This window comes from Pteropus medius, unplaced genomic scaffold, assembly GCF_902729225.1.
Source record: "Pteropus medius unplaced genomic scaffold, Ma_sr-lr_union100, whole genome shotgun sequence".
Classification (NCBI taxonomy): Eukaryota; Metazoa; Chordata; class Mammalia; order Chiroptera; family Pteropodidae; genus Pteropus; species Pteropus medius.
Window position 1 is genome coordinate 18,244,935 of NW_024342467.1, and position 17,608 is coordinate 18,262,542.

General features: G+C 35.1%; 1 protein-coding gene across 17 annotated transcripts in view; it reads left to right on the plus strand.

Annotated features, from left to right (window-relative positions):
- Positions 1–17,608, plus strand: part of BBS9 (Bardet-Biedl syndrome 9) — a 348,483-nt gene that overhangs the window by 130,640 nt on the left and 200,235 nt on the right. For all 17 annotated transcript variants that reach the window (XR_005652755.1, XR_005652751.1, XR_005652752.1 and 14 more), the window contains 3 exons: positions 6,373–6,554; positions 10,884–10,960; positions 13,792–13,845. Coding sequence is in view for 12 of the 17 variants with exons in the window: in XM_039862697.1 (XP_039718631.1) it covers positions 6,373–6,554; positions 10,884–10,960; positions 13,792–13,845 (313 nt within the window). In the remaining 5 variants the exon portion in view is untranslated. The remainder of the gene's footprint in view (positions 1–6,372; positions 6,555–10,883; positions 10,961–13,791; positions 13,846–17,608) is intronic.

Here is a 17,608-nt window from a genome sequence, read left to right on the forward strand (position 1 = left end):
TTGGAATAATGGTGCATTGTATACAGTAATGTACTGTATTTTTCTGCTGCTACTTGAAGGTTGAAAACATTTAGCTATTGGGAAAAGTTAAGTATGAACCAGTTTTAAAGTTTTAGTAACATCATTTTCTTGCATATGAATCACATATGCATTAATTCAGGTTTCAGAAACAATCGCTGAAGAACAGACTGGATTTCAGTGTCTAGCTCAATTAAGCTTTTATTTTCCACCATTAAAATTTCCCCGATCCCCCTGATTAGAAATGACATTTCTGAATACTAAAGTACTTTATATTCGTCTTATGATACTTGTGTCTTCTACCCCTTGTTACACTTATCAAGATACATGTCTTATTCTTTCACGAGGTTGCGATCTCTTTGAAATAATTTTCTATTTTAATTTATCTGTGTATGCTCTATAGCACTTTAAATGGTATCCTGCATGTAATAGTTTGAAAATAGATGATGAATGAATGAATGAGTGAACAAATGAGCGAATGAAATATAGTGGAGAAATGAGAAGTAAAAGGTAAATAAAAAAGAGACCAGAACAGAATTGTGCAACGTGCCCCTTTTGTTTTCTCTTTCAGTGTTGGTTTGATATCAGTGTTGGTTTGATAAAGGCACTAAAGAATCCAAAACTGGTTTAACCATAAGAACAATTATAATCTGAGGTTTTTCCAGCATGAAAATTATTTCTTTTTTGCTTAAGACATACTTGTCTTCACAAGAACTAACTAGAAAGCCACATCCTTATTAGATTCTGTAGATATTCATTAATCTACTTTATAACTTAAGATAATCAAATGTGTCTTTACGACTGCGTTCCAAACAGGTGTGTCAGTTAATTTCATCTCAATGTGAGGAAGTAGCCACAATCATTTTGTATTTAAATTTGTAGATTAAAGGCAAATATCATTCACATGACATTTTATGTAGAATTGGGCTCTTCTTTTCCTTTTCTTTTTTCCATATTTGATTCTTGAATACTTAGGCATCGTGCTTTGAAAAAATAATGAAAAAACAAAACCCTTCTGTATTTTATTTAAGTTACAGTTTAGTTAACTGTAAAATCATTTTTTTTTTTTTTAGCATTTTATATTTGTTGAATACATAGTCTACTCTTTAAAAAAATCATTTTGCATGAAGAAACATTTGCCGCCTTCCGAGGGCAGCTATGGTAGTGGATGATTTCAGGCCTGAAGCCGGAAAGCCTGAAGCTTTCTGCACGCCGCTTTGCTTGTTAGCTCCTGATAACCACGGTCTGTTACTTTCTCTTCTCTGGGTTTCATCCTTTTTACAGTGGAGGCAATACCTTTTCCTCATAAGATTATTGGGGGGATTAAATGAGATTGTGGTTTATCTTTTAAATATGTTTTGGTCTGTCCCCTCTCCTGTCACCCTTGCCTGGGCCACCACGTTTCCTCCTTGGACTTACTATGTTAACCTACCTGGAGTGGTCGCTCCACGTTGCAATCAGAAGGAATCTTTGTCAAAGATGAATCGGGTCATGTCATTCCTAACTTCTATACTTAAAAACCTTTTGTGATTTCCTATTGTTTGAGGATAAAATTCACAATTTTTAGTAGTCTATAAGAGCCTATATGACTTAACTCCATATAATTTCTTGGCCCTATCCTGACCTAATCTTTCTTTGTTCCAGCTGCTCTAGACTTCTTTATTTCACTGAATATTTAATGTATCTTCTTGTCTTGGAAATATGAAAAGGCTGCAGGAGGGACAGGTTTGAGTTGGACAAGAGGAGCCCAAATCAGGAACTCACTTGTAGCCGTGTTCAGCTTTAGATGTTTGTTGGCCTTCCACGTGGAGATATCAAGTAGGCTGCTGAATGAATATACATGGCTGGATGTTGAGAGAGGGGTCTGTCTGGAGATAGATATAAATGTGGGAGCCAGCCCCCAAAAGTTATTTAAAGCCATGAGACTGGATGAGTTCACTAAGGCCAGAGTCCTCAGCCTTTAGGCTGTCCATTTTTTTTTTTCCCGAGTATCCACTTCTGTGTCAGGATCCGGCTTCTGCATCGTCTGCCCTGCGAAGCCTTGTTCTGCTCTTACGCAGTTACTGTACTCTCTTCCTGCTGTGCTGTAGCATCTAACATGTTGTGTTGCAGTTGCCATTAAAAAAAAAACCAAGTTTTTCTTTACAGCTAGACCAGTTTCTTGTGGGACAAGACTAGGTTTTATTTGCCTTTGTAGCTTCTGTTGTTGAATAATAGCGAAGTGAATCAAAGTATGTTCAAGTGACTAGGACCAGCCTGCTGGGGCTGAGGGAGGGCTGCCCGCTCCGAGTCTGTCCGTTGTGCTTAATGGGAAGTGTCTTTCAATCATGTGTTCTTCACTGAGGCAGAGTAAAAATTGGGTGCAATAAATCGTATTTAAATTTGTAAGATTTCTTTGATATCTGCATATAATCATAAAAAGCAGACTTAGAACTTGATTACTTAAGATATTTCTATTTTGCATAAATGAGGCTGAACAAGAGATTATTAGATTGACTGCATTTATTTTCATTTGTTTTTAAAATGTATTGTTCATTTGTTTTATTAACAAAAGAAATTTCATTTTTTTATCTCTTGTGAGCTGTATTTATGTATGTGTTTGAGAGCATATATACAAATTTACATTCCTGTTTAAAGAATTTGTCTATATGTACCTTCTCTAATAGCAGGATTGATTTTTTAAATATAATTTTTGCTAATTTGAGGTATTAAATAATCAAATGTAGCTTTTTAAAAATATATATTTCTTTGGTTTTGGAATGTTCTTCATCTATTTGTTGACTATTTTTATATGTGAATCGTACATTTCCTTTGACCTTTTTCTTTTTGGTTATTATCTCATTTTTATTGATTTGTAAGAGTTCTTTGCATATTAATAGAAATGTAAAATTGTTTTTATAGGTCAAAAGGTTGAACATTCACAACTTCACATAGTCCAACTTAAATTATATATTTTATGTTGGTTGCCAGTGTTTTCCCAGTTTGTCTGTCTTTCGTTCTTTTTACCATGTTTTTTTACAGCATATAATAAGTTTAAAAGTTTTATGTGGTTTAGAGATCTTTTCCTTTGTAGTTGCCTCTATTGCTTTCTTGTAGCAAAAGTTCTTTCTATCCTAAGGGCAGATAAATATTTTTGCAGTTTTATATTTTTAAATTTAACTTTTAAAATCCATCTGGAATTTCATTTGACTGTATTGTTAAGGCAGGGATCTGTTTACTGAATGATGAAACAATTACTTTCAGATTCCTAAGCAAACTCTATCGTTTAATTTTATGCCCTATTACTAAAAACACAGAAATCTTATGTGTCCAATGCATGTAACATCTTTGACTTGATTCTTCATAAAATACTGGTGCTTTGGGTTAGCTAGTGTGCTTCAAGGAACAGTAATAATCCAGAGACCTTAATTTTGGCAATGTTTACTAAAGATGGAAGCAGTAGGGCACACAATACTTGATTTATTTGATGACTTCTCCAGCATAAAATTCTGTCATTCACAGAAAGAAATCTTAACTATGGGAGGTGAACACACAGTGCAAATATACACATGACTTATTGTTAAAATGTACAGCTGAAACTTATTGGATTTCATTAACCAATGTCACCATAAAAAGTACATTTTTTTTATTTTTAAATTAAATTTTATTTTTAAATAAAAAAAATTCTGTCATTCACAGAACCTACCACCACATTAACTCAGATGGACAATATGGTTAAATAAAATGTTCTTTAAATAGAAAGACTTTAAAAAAATCTTGATTATGTTTTTCTTTTCCTCTTTATACTTATTCGAGCTTAACTTTAGGAACAATATGTATATATATTTTAAAATTGGCCCTTGCATTAGATACCAAGATATGACATTACTTCTTTATTAAGTAGCACTATTGGCCTGAGTCGAAGTGCTTGTCCTATCGTAGGTGTTTTAGACAGAAATCCCACTGATTTTTTCTGGAGTTTTTAGACCTTAGTGTTACTCTGGAATAAAACATGCAGTGTTAAATGAATTTATCTATAGTCTAAATTTCTGTTATTTGATTTAAGTTATTTGCAGTGGTTCTAATGTTGATTAAAAAAAATGCGTAAGTTTTGTAATTTACTATTGAGATGTTTTGGTGACACTTGGTGAGTTCTTTCAGTGAGAGAGGACTCTGGCTCCTTCCTTTCCATTTGGACACTTCAAGCACCAGTAAAAAAATTTTTTTGGGAGAGTATGCAGAAACACATGTATGTACTACTATTCAGACTTTTTATCTGAACTTAGAAACTTAACAGGTTTAGATAAATTTTTCAATAAATCTCTTATGTCTAAATTATTTGCTATCTAAAAGGATGGAACAAAATTAAATAATAAGCTATCCAACTCAAAGAGCAAATTTGAATAGTGCAGGATACTCGTGTTGAGTCACGTAGGTTTCCTATATTATGGACCACTCAAAGGGTGAAGATGAAATGGAAATACCCTTCTAGGTTCAAAGGCCTGATGATCCCCATGTTCTCTGAAAAGCTGGCCAAAGATCTTTTCTTTAGTGTCCTCGAGTTTCCTGAGGATTCATTGGGTTCTCAGACCTTAGTGGGGCTGGGTGGAGTGGGGAACAGATGACAGTGACAACTCAGAGAGGACAGTCCTCTTGAAATGGGCTTGTCAGAGCTGGAAGCTAGGATTTCTATGACCACTAGGTGGCTTCAGTTGCCCGCAAAGAAAGGGGTCAAGCCCAGAGGTACGGTGGTGTTGCTTTTCACACTTTATTTTGGGAAAATAACTTCAGGTTGGGAGTATTACTTTTCTGAGCTAGATTGACAGAACCAATTCATAAAACGTAAAGACCTTTGAGGATCATCTAGTCTAATCATCTAATTTTAGGGATAAAGAACATTTAGGATTACTCTAAGTTGACTCAAGCTAGAACCGAGTCCCTAATTAATCCAACTCCCAGTCTAGTTCTTTAGCTGTTGAATCAGTGATATCAATCTAATTTTTATTTTTCTGAAGTCACACTGTAGGGTGATGTGGCAGTAACTGTGCCTGAGTCCTGGGTAAAGTGCGTATAGGAATATTGCGTTGAAGGCAGGTGGTAAAGTATGTGCTGATGGCCAGTTTGTGGGAAGGGTTGAGCAATGGTAGTATCTACTCTCCATCAGGCTGAGCTTTTAGATGCATGAGCTGACCACTTGCCATGACTCGAAGATGGGGAGTTTTAAAAATTCTTATTCATTTTGAATATGGAATCCTCGTATACCTTATTCTTTTCTTCAGATGAATAGCAACATTTTTCAAGGTTTTTTTCTCTCAAATTTTCTATTATTTTTGATTAATATTTAATCTTTAGAAGAGGGTTGTTTGTTTTTTCTCTTTTTAAAAATCTAACTCCATTAGGAAACATAACAAACAAAAATCAAACAAATTCATTAGGTATCAGCTCAAAATGACTTATAACAATGTTTAATTTTTTTTTTCCTTGTGGGCAAACGAGGGAGGAAACAAATAATATTCATTTTAACTACTTTTTATAGCAAGTTAAGAAAACTTACAAATTTTATTTTTAAAAATGGTGTGCTAAAATCATTATTTATTTTACTCTAGTTTCGAGAGTAAAGCAGATATAAGGGAGACTAAGAGAGAAACAAGAGTGAAAAGATGGGGCGGGAAAGACATAATCAGGATGAGAAGAGTGATGGAGAAGGAGCTACTGAATGAGAAAATGGGATTCTTCTATCTGAGAGTGAAGGGAAAGAGCAAGCAGACTAGAAGTACTTGAGGTGTGAAGGAAGCCGTGCCAGGGAAAGAGGTACAGTATGAGTCCCAGGGACAGAGAGAAGGAAAGGGAGAGAGCAGGGCCGTACTTCTTTTCAGGGCTTCCCAGGTTTACTCTACTTACCTTTTTGTTATTCCGCTGGATTGTCCCGTCTTCACTCCTGGGCCTAAACCCTGGTCTCCAGCCAGCAGCCCAGCTCTTAATCCATTGTGGCCCCACAATTATTGTTCACATGCTTATTATGAATCTGCCAAGTGGGAGCTGGAGCAAGGATTAAAAAATACAGTCCTTGAAAAGCTCTTAAAGTAGTATTTGCCATGTAGTTAGCGCCCGCCCCCACCAAAGTGGCAGCTGTTACGATAATTGTTAAAATGGTTTTTTTCTTCTGTAATGAATTGTAACATTGGGGATACTTCTATATATATGTCATGTTTGAAACACTGAATCGAATCTTTGATGTAAAACTTTAGAAATAGCTATATTGTACAGTCATTTTCTTAATAGTGTATTGGAGCTGAATTGAATAAAGATGTAGTTGGGCAAGTCTAAATCCATTGAAAATTTTAATTATGTCTCATTTTCTCTTCTTTATTGTAGTGATTTAAAGGGAGTGATAGTCACTCTGAGTGATGATGGTCACTTGCAGTGTTCATACCTAGGGACAGACCCTTCTTTGTTCCAAGCTCCAAAAGTTGAATCTAGAGAACTAAACTATGATGAACTTGATAAGGAATTGAAAGAACTTCAGAAACTCATCAAAGATGTTAACAAATTACAAGGTATCTCATTTGAAGCTTTTTGTTATTTGATTTTAGTATTCATTGTAGAGTTCATATTATTTGGTGTATGGATAATGTTTTGTACATATCAGTCACTCTTCTCCCCCATGCTTAATTAAAGTCATTTATAAAATCTGTATTGCTCTGTAGCACATGAGATCTTTGTGTTTAATTCGTCTACTATAGCTTCTGAAAAATATGTACTATTTAAGATAATGCTTTTGTTAGTATTTCTTTTTCAGAGACAGTGCTATCTTTTTTTTTTTTTTTCTTTAAATTCTAAAAAAAGGAATAAAAACCTTTTCTGGGTAGTGGTTTCAGGCCTCGAGAAGAGCATTAAAGTTTTGAATGGTCATTTACTACTTCTAATATCCCTGAAAAAATTTTAGTTGCTTCTTTTAAAGGAAACCTAAGCAGTTACCACTTAGTTACTAAAAATGTAGTCATTTGCAGCTTAGCAGTATAATTTATGTTTGTAGTTAATTAGCCGTCCAAATGGAGTGTAGCCTGCGGTATGCTGATTTCTAATGACTCAGAGGCTGATGATATTTTCAGTTCCTGAGGTTTGAATAACTCAATATTATCTTACTTTGGGATTCACAGGGGTATAATTTTATTGTAAATTAAAAGGAGAAACAAAACACCAGTCCCACAGTTTGAGTTGGACATGTGAAAAGCATTACTTTAAGTTTCCTTCTCAGGGTCAGGTAAAAGCATTTTTTAATGAGAAAAAATATAGACTATTTTCACATAAAAGAGATGTTAAAACAAGTAGAAATAATAAAAGAAGCAGAGCATCAAAAAGAACCAAAACAACAGAGCCAGTCTTAATCCTGGTCTAATCACTTTATGCGATTTATGTATTTTTGAGTCTATATTACCAAGACAGATTTAGAGGAATTTAGATAATGTATTTAAAAGTATGAATATTAAAAAAAATTATTATGCTTTGGCTTCACACATTCTCTTAGAAAGTTTTGAAAGTAAACCAGTGAAACAGGTCCGTTAAGTACCACCAATTAGTTAAAAACCTGTTTGTTTTCATCACCCCCCGCCCCCCATCAAATAGAGAATGGTTAAAATTGGATGTGTCATTTGCAATATACAAGTTTTTTCCATTTTCGATACTAGTGTTTTGGGATTAATGGAATTCTAAGTCTCATTTTGTCATTTAAAAATGTAATTGGGAAGAGTGGCGTATATATGAAACATGAAATTTCCAGAGTTCGTTAAATGAGTTTAATGTGGCTTTTCATTCCACATTTTGCCTTGAGATTTTGCTCTTTCCATAAACAATGTGCTAATGATATTTTGGTTAACACTTAATTGTGTAAAACATTTCTCAGAAAAATCCCGTGTAGCTAAAAGTTATTTTTTGGTGGCCATAGTGATGCCCTTGGGTGAGAAGGGTTAGGTTGTTTTACTTGTCATTACCTCGATTCTTCTGTGTAATTTAAAATAACTGCTAATTAAGTTAGGGATGTGCCCACAGACTTGGGTGGAAAGTTCATTATTTACATAGCCTCAAATTCGAGTTAATATTTGAAGTTCCTTGCCCTTTCTATGCCACCATCATTTCATTTTATTCCTGAAAAAGAAACATAGAGAAACTTTTAAAAAGGAGAGACTTTTAAAATGTTTTATTTCTAGATATAGAAAAAAATTTAGTATTCTGCTCTTATAAAACTGTGGTATATTTCTTTATTAAAATACTTGTAATTATATAAAAGGACCAAATCATTTCAGTATAGAAGATTATGAAAAGTTAAAACTCTGAACTTTTTGATGACCTCATTATTCATTTAAATGCCACTTATTTTAGTATAGTGACTTTAACTTGCAAAAAAGTTCACAGTATTGTGTGTTATGTTCAGTACTTAAAGCTTTTTTTTATTTCTTCAAAGCAAGAGTCGCAGGAAAATTTAAAGCCAATTTAAAGAGTACATTTTGTTATACACATGGTGTATATTATCTACTGTAATAAAAGTGTTTTTGAACCTCATTTTATGTGTGTAAGTTATATGAGGAATGTATGTTGTAAGCATGAAATTATAGTAATAATTTTTGTATGGCTCATGGATTTTGAAGCTTTTCATACTCAACTCATTAGCGTAAATCCTGCCAAGCATTTCTGTTACCGGTCGTCAACAGCATCTGTCGGTAGGCACTTTCAAAGATGGAGTTTCCTCATGATTGAGATAGTTGATCATGTTCTCTACTTAGGGCGAAGGAATGGGTATGATATTGAGATAGATTCCCACACATTTGTGCCTTCAGGAAGGAAAAGAGAGCAGTAAGACTTGGGTATTAAATGAAAGTCTGCATTCTATTTGAAATATATCTAGGATAACTAAGTGCCGCTACCTTTGCATACCAGAAACATTTGTCCTTGGTGACTGTGTTGGAAGACGTGGTGTTTAGGGTTGTTTGGCTGCATGTAGCAGACTACAGACTACCCAGATGCGGTGCCTTAAACAAGGCAGAGGTTTCTTTCTTTCCCATGGAAAAGAAGTCCTGGGACGGGCAGAGCAGGGTTGGCTTGGCAGTTCCACTGTCATCAGGGACTCCAGTTCCTTTTCTCCCAGGGTCATCCGTTGGTCCAGGATGGCTTCTGGAACTCCTGCCCTCACATCTGCGGCTGAGTCAGCCCCTTAAGGATCTTTTCCTGGAAGCCACACCCTGAGCAGTCTCTGCTCACATCTCGCTGGCCACTGCAAAAGAGGCTGGGGAATTTAGAGTTTTAGCTTAGCACTTTGTTGCTTAGAATAAAATTGAGCTTCTTTTAGTAAGGAACTAAAGAATGGTTATTGGGTAGACAGTGAGCAGGCTTTTGTACTCTCACTAAGTTATGGAAATCCCTATTCCAGATATAGCAGTCCTGGTGGAACGCCTGATGGAAGTTGTGGGCGGTGGTTCTCTTCAGGAGAGAGCCGATATGTGTGGCATCATCCACGTGCTTTCTGTATTTTCAGTTAACAGTCCTGGGTGTGGGGGATGTTTCCCCTCAGGGTCCCAGGGCGATTTCAACAGTTCCAGGCATTATGTGCAAACACGATTTCCAGGGAAGAAGAGAGAGATTTCTCCTAGTCTCCCCTTTCATTAGGGAGGATTAGCCTTCGCAGAAGCACGCGCCAGCACCCCTCACGCCCAGCCCTTCTTACCTCACATCTGCCAGGATTAAGCCCCGTGCTCACGCCGAAAACAGCAAATGGTCAGGGGAATGAAATCACTGTGTTTGGATTTGACCAATCCAGTGACTTTGAGATGAAGGTGAATGCCTCAGCAGCAGTAGGGCTCTGCCGCATAAAGGAGGGAAGGTGGATGTTAGGTGGGCAGCCAATAGTCTGTTATGTATATGTGTGTGTGTGTGTGCGTGTGTGCGTGTGTGCATATGTACACATTTATATTGCATAAATGTTATTTATGTTTCTTGCTTATTTAGAATCTCTGTCACTTGTTCATAATATCTCGTTATGCACTATAAACATTTGTTAAATTGTGAAATTTTAAGTTGTGAAAATAACATGAGTACAGTGAAAATGATTCAAACAGTACTAAAAAGGTAACCCCAGCTCCTAGTTCCACTAGATTATTTAAAGGTAACCTTTATCAAGAGTTTGTGTGTATAAGAACATTTTCATGTTTATGCAATTGTGTTTACACAAATATTTGTATATTAGACACATTATACTATGTCCTGCTTTTTTAGTTAATAGGAATATTATGGATTTCTTTTCATATTAGTATGTAAAGATAAACAGCACTCTTATTTACAGCTTTGGGCTTTGAACTACTGCATAGCATGGATATACCATAATTTATTTAACCATTTCCCTATTACTGGAAATGTAGAGATTTAGGTTGTTTTGTTTTTGTTTTTAATAACTACCAATAACAGAGAACCTCTTTGAGCATGTCTCTGTGTTGACTATACCTATCAAAATGTAAAATATACATACCTTGTGACCTAATAATTCTACTCCCAAGGAGTAGAATTACTTGACTTCAAAAGTAATTACCTTCAAATCAACTTATCCTCAAAAGAATTGTACTAATTTGGGCTTCTACCAATAAGTAGCTAAAGAGAGGGCATTGAAATTCCCAATGCTGGTTGGTCAGCTAATATTTTTGGAGAGACAGTTTTTCTTTAAAATATTGTAGAAAGGGAAGACTTAGCATCAAGCTTCTAATTCTGTAATGCATTAATTTTTTCAACTTTTGAGTATGTTTATGGGTTTTTTTTTTTAAATATGGCACAGATAAACCTTAAAAAACTATATATAGCAGGTTTTACTTTATGATTAAATATTATTTTCTTTTAAATTACAGGTGTTTGGCCCATGACTGAGAAAGAAGATGACTTGAAAGTTTCTGCCTTGGTTTCTTCTAACTTTGATTCCGTGTCTGTAGGTGTATTTGCAGACTTTAAAAGGATTCATGATAGTGACGGGCTCTGATGAATTGGGGTCAAAATATATTGATTTTGAATTCTGGGCCTCCAAGTAGAAATTTTAGGGAGGATAACAACTTTTTAATCTTTGCTATTTTCTAGAAAAACAAACAAACAAACAAACATTTCTAGCCTCTTAGTTTAGTAAGGAGTTCCTTAGGCAGATTTCTGTCTTAAAAAGTGGGAGGAGGGAACAGTAGAAGGAGTTCTTGCCATTATTCTAAAGCTACCTTTTTAAAATTTTTAATTTTTTCAGTACTGGAGTATTGAGATAATCATAATCTAGATGAATAACACTGATCCCATAAGATTTGTGTCAAAGGTTCAATGAGGTAATGTTTATGAAAGGCCTACCTCAGAATTTCATAGTTTACAGCCTTTAATACATTATGATGGCTTTAATGGGCAAGGGTTAATTTAAGAGTAAACGATTGGGCCAGGAATTCTTTTTTCCCCCATTTCTACCTGTGTAAACCAGGGCAAGATATTTAATTTTCTTAGTCTTAATTTTCTCATCTGTGAAGTGGGAATTATAATAGAATATACTTTGTTGAAATGTTATGATAATTCACCATCACCACCACCACCACCACCACCTACATTCCACTACTTGTCTTGTTCACTGTCATATCCTAGTGCCTGTCACATAGGACCTCAATATACATATTTGCTCTATGAATGAATGACAAAGCTGAGAAACAAGAGGGATGCAAGGGGACTGTCCTTGGTTATGTTACCCCGTTTCCTTGTCTAGTATTCCATATGCACATGTTAGATTATGATTTGTTAGGTTCCACTGCCTGCTGTTTGGGCAAAATCTATTGTTTATCTATATCTATACCAAAAGTTGATCAATTTAGATAAATGATCAAATTCACTGATTTTACTGTATTTGGAGTTCAGGTCATATAATTTTGTCCGGGAAATGACTTCAGTGTCTAGGTATTAGAGCATGATATAGTAAGTAGCTGTCACAAATTTTCAAAGATTAATCTTAGTTAAATCAACCAATCCAAGTTGTGATAAAAATCACGTTCACATTGCCATAGTAGAGTGAGTTGGGTACACTTAAAAAAATAGGACTATATATGAAAGAAACATTCACCCAGCTGAGTCACATAGTAGAGCCACTGTTTTAAACACTGGCCATTCAGCACACACCATTTCTCACTCTACCTGAAGGGTGTAGTCTGAGTGGAACATTTCTGCTTAGTTAGCTGACAAATGTACCCACATTTTCTTGCCTTGGGAATGATTCTTTTTTTCCTTTGGGCAACTTATATAACTTTTTCTAAGTTCTCTTAAACATAGGCTATTTGGAATGAGGATTTCTCTTTCTGTTCTTTAGCAACTTTTGATCTTTGTAGGAAAAGGCCTTATGTAATAGCACCATATTATAATGTATATTTTCCTGTTGGCAGCCTGGAGTGCTATTTTCTCTTAACTAGGTGTCTCTTTCCAGCTTCATTTCCCTGTCTTACTCTTTTTTCCTTCTTAAGAGATTCTTGAGAGTATCATATTCATTCCATTGGAAAACATTAGCCCAATGAATCATGTGGCTATGGTGCTGTGATGTCTTTGTGTAGCCATTTCTCTCTGGCTATGACTTTATTTCCCGAAGGACTACTGTCCTTGAAGTATATAGGCGTTTAGACACAGGATTGAAAAGAGCAGAGAACAGGAGGTATTGGTTCCTTTTCTAGATCTGCAGACAGCTAAATGTAAAACATTTCCTGGATTTTAGGTAATACTAGAGCAAACCTGGCTTAATATTTTATTTCAAGTCATTAATATGAAAGCACCCATCTGAAAAATATATAATTTATATTAGAACAGAGTCTTTTATAGAGGAGACAAGCATTGCTATCCCATCTTCTTGATTGAGAAGTCGGATCATATATAGTTTCCTATGGAGTCATAAATAGAATATGAATCTCTCAGCAATTAATTGTGCTGATTCCCATTACATCATAGCAATCCCCATTGCTTAGAAGTGGCTTAAGTTTTCTTAGTAAAAAAATTCAAATAGGTTAATTTAAAGCACAATGGATCTATTCATTGGTTAGATGGAGATTTTAGGATCTCGATTGTTCCCCAGGAATTCATACAGGTATTATTAGAAAATATGTTACCCCTCAGTCTTTTTCTGTCATAGAGTAAGCAATCTACCATTCTAAAATATGTTACAAGTTATAGGGAAATCTTTGTTCTGAATTCTTTAAGAGGTAGAACCAGGTATCCCAGGCTGATACTCAAAGAGTGAACTAGTTTATGATATGAGCTAGTGAAAAAAAAAAATCACACTCCTATTTTATTTTCTGGATATAAGGCCACTCGATCTTTATGTCATTAGTTACATGTACTATTTATATATTCATATTATTAATCAGAATAAAACATACCTTTGACAAGTTAAAAATATAAGGGCCTAAAAGAATGGCATAATGTTTATCTGCTAGAAATACAAGGAGGCCTTCTTCTACGTAATATAAAGAATGAGTGAATGGAATTAATTAATTTCAGCATTTAAATACATTTGGCAGTAGTTTGATAATAAAATATGTGACCTTTAATTTTTTTTTAGTGGGGGATAGGTTTTTGAATATTAGCTCATGACTTTCCAGATGAAGTTGTCCAAAAAGCCATATTGACTCTTTTAGTCTGTCAGTAGAGTGATAACTTTTAGAGTTAGCTCCCTGTTTTGGTGGTGAGAAGTATATATTGCACCCGTGTGTTTACTCATTGATGTGTAATATTGAAACCATTCTTTCCTTCCTTTCCTTCCAGCAAGCTCCTGATATTGAAGTGGGAACTGACCTGGTCCCTTCAGTCACAGTGAAGGTATTGTACCATGGTTCTAAACTGTAATGTGCAGACAGTATTATACATGTCATCACATTTGTCACTGTTGTCATCCTATAAATAGATTACCTTCATTGTTTTCTATAAATACAAAACTGATAATTGCATTTATAGCAATATGTATATAACATAAACAATTATTATGACTTATCCTTACCATTATTTAAATGTGTTGTATGATCCAGAGTTTTTTCTAGAAACAAAATTAACATTTTAAATATGCTAAAGGAATTGTGTCACCACCCTAGACCTACTGGTGTCATAATAGACCAGCCAGTTGATTGAAGTATCATATATATATATGATGGGAATTTGATATATATGTATTTTTATACATACGAATTACATGAATGCTAGTAAAATCTTCCATATATGATTATATGTATGTTTGAAAAGAATTCCCAATCATCTATCTGCTATAATATTAGCATTAAATGGGTGTATTCATAGCAAGAAAATTTTAAATGAGGAAGCCACAAAGTTGAGTAGAGACAAATTGATAGTCCTAAAAAAACTAGAATATGAAGGATGTGGTTTTGGTTAAGATTTTTGGTCCATTATTGTAAAATTTTAGAACTAGAATTCAAATGTAGAACCCTCTTAAGGCTTTTAGATTAAAGTGTGGTAATCAGTCAGCACATTATTAAGCTGAAAATATTTATCACTACCCAGACCTTGAAGCCAGGGAAAGTTGTGGATCTTGGCGATTCACTTAGTCAAAACTTGGACAGGGCTTTATATTTTCTTAGATTATGGGTTGCTGTCCTTGGAGGAGCTTGACAGGGTACCAGGCTTTACCAATTGTGTTCGCTTACACTGGGCCCAGCGGGTGGCCCAAGTGTGGGGATCTTTGGTAGAAGTTGAAGGGAGCCCAATCTTTTAACAGTTTCCTAAGCTAATTTTTTTGGATTCTTGCCACTAGAAACAAGGGTGGTCTTTCCCCAGTCTCCCTCCCCCCTATGCAATCAAAGGCTCTATCTCATTAATACTTCTGAGTCTGGAAACGCATTAGTGGCAAGAAATCAAACACTTAAGGAAAAAAAAATCTGCAAAGTTCCAGGAATGATCTATAGACTTTTGTATGGGGAAACCTTTTTTATATCTACCTACTGATATTGTTCAGATACATACACATAATAATTCAGGAGCACACTATAAATTGCAAAAAAAAAGTCTATGTCTAAACCAGATAACATTGCTCGTGCTAATTTTTCCCCAGCAACTACTTATTGCTCTAAGTAAACACACCTTTCTCTCCCATGCAGTTCTTAGGCTTTCATGTGTAATAGCCACCTCAGAATGATGGCGTGAGACTCCTGGAAAATTCTCCTTCTTTAGTGAATTTGCCATATTTGAGAATGACTAAGTCACAACTCTCTTCCTTACGGCCATTATAAGAGCATGGAAAGCATGCAACACACAAAGGTTGCACGACATCAGCTGGACTTACCCAGCAGACACAACGACTTCCTGATTCTGACAGTTTCTATACAAATTTCTGCTATAAATCTCTCCTTATAGCCTTTTATAACAACAGCAGCCAAGATATATAACCATGCAAGTTTCCATCATAATAAATCCCGTTAATTGAGAAAAGTTTTCCATCCGTTGGAAGTGAATGAAGATACGGCTACCTTGAGTATGTGTGCATGATGCATAACCATCTATCCAGGCAACTCGGAGAGAGGTGGCTCATACCTGGCCTTTGGAGTCATATTTATATATCTAGGACAAAAAATTTGGTATTGTATTTCCTAAGGATCATATTTCATTTTGTTAGAAGTGGAAAATAGCATGGAAAATTCTTGTATTAATGTTTTATATTTTCCCTTAATATTCTATAATTATTTTTCTCTTAAAATATGAGGTTTATGATCTAGCCAAGTCTTTAACTCTTTTTTTGGCTCAAACACAGCTCTTCTTTGTTACTGTAGCTATTTTCGTCACACCTCCCCTTGATTCACTTTTGAAAGTGCCTAGCCCATTGTTGGGGTTCAGTAAACCCGTGTATGAGAGCTGTCATGATCGTGCATCTAAACCAAATGCAGACACTTCTTGTGAAAACGTAAAATTGTGCGATCTTTGTCTAACAACGCATTGTTATGCCAGGCAGAGTCAGAATGTCTGCTCTCTTACAGACAGCTCATTACTACTTTAAGGATTTTTAATTTTCACTTTTAAAACTAAGTTTTCAACTCTCTTGCACATATTGGCTTGATAGTGTTAGCTGTTTATTTAGCTTCTCCGAAGCTCTGTTTTTCAACTCTGAAATGGGGATTCTTTTTCATTTACAGAATTGTTTTGAGGCTTGACCACAGCTGATTAAGAGTGTGGGCTTTGGATTCTGTCAGACAGAGGTTAACTTGTGGTTCTTCTTCCACTTATAAACAGAGTGGACCTGAGCAAATTATTTAGCCTCTCTGAGCCACAGTTTTCTATAAAATGGTATATAGTAATAGTAGCTGTTTTGCCATAATGTACATATTAAATGAGATAATACACATAAACAATTTATTAGCATGATTCTATGAATATAGAAAGCTGCTAATGGTTATTATCATTAATATTATTAATTTAATTTAAAAATATATGTATAGACTGGCATTATTAATGGAAAATTATTTAAACTGTGTTCTGTTTATTTAGTGGACTAGCTATTTGAAAGATGCTGTCTGTAGTGCATACATAGTTTCTTATTCCCATAATTAGCATCAGGGTTTTACTAAAAAAGGTATTATGTTATTTATAATGGTCAGACATCATTAAGGAAGCTTTGTTGGTGGTGTGCAGAGCCCCCATCATGTAATCCCAGAGCTTATAAAGTAAAAACTGAGGATTAATTTTTCATTTGCTGTGTTTATTATTTATTTGCATCAATAGTTGTCTTTTAAAAATTTTACTTTGCAAGTAAAAAATTCTTTTTATTTATTTTTAAGTTTTACAGAATGCCCGCATCATTTAAAATTAATACAAGACATTTACCGAATAATTATACATATATGTTTGTGGGCCAGTTGTATATTTCTGTCTTTTGTTTCTATATAATATGTATGTACATTTATAATTAAGGAATAGGTGACACATGCCTTTTACTTAAGAGAAAATTCAAAACGACTTTTCTTATAAATGAGTATGCCCTTGCGATATATCAGTTAATAATGAAATGTATCTGTCTCATCTACTAGAGTCTGGTAACTAGACTGAACTCTTCCATCGCCAAGGTGCCAGATAGAAGAGTTTCTTAACATAGATATTGCCCAGGAGGTATAAAAAAATTACCAATGCTCAGGTCTACTGTGATAAGTCCGGCTTACCACCAAGGCTGGGACTTTTAGGAGACAAAATCCAAAGAGAGAACTTGTCCAAAGGAAGCCAGATCATTAAGCTTTTTCTATGACAGCCTGAAGGTGATGCCCCTTATCTCTGACCCAATAAAGATCATTGGGCCTGATGGTTTCCACAGGGGGAGTGAGAGAAGTCCTGACCTTCTCTACCTGCCCCCACCCTGCTTCCCAGGTGGACTGTTACTGCCGAGTTCTCAGTTATTGATTCTAATTGGAGTGGGAAAGTTTTCTCAGCATCATCTAGCAAGAGCGCAAGTTTGGAAATGCAGCCGGCTTAGATATGCAGCAGTGAATATTGCCATTCTTTGATATTTTCTTAATTAGTTATGTCAGATATTTTAGAAAGAAATTTGGATGAAGATGTAGTGCTGTGATATGTATCTAGACTAGGAAATAGC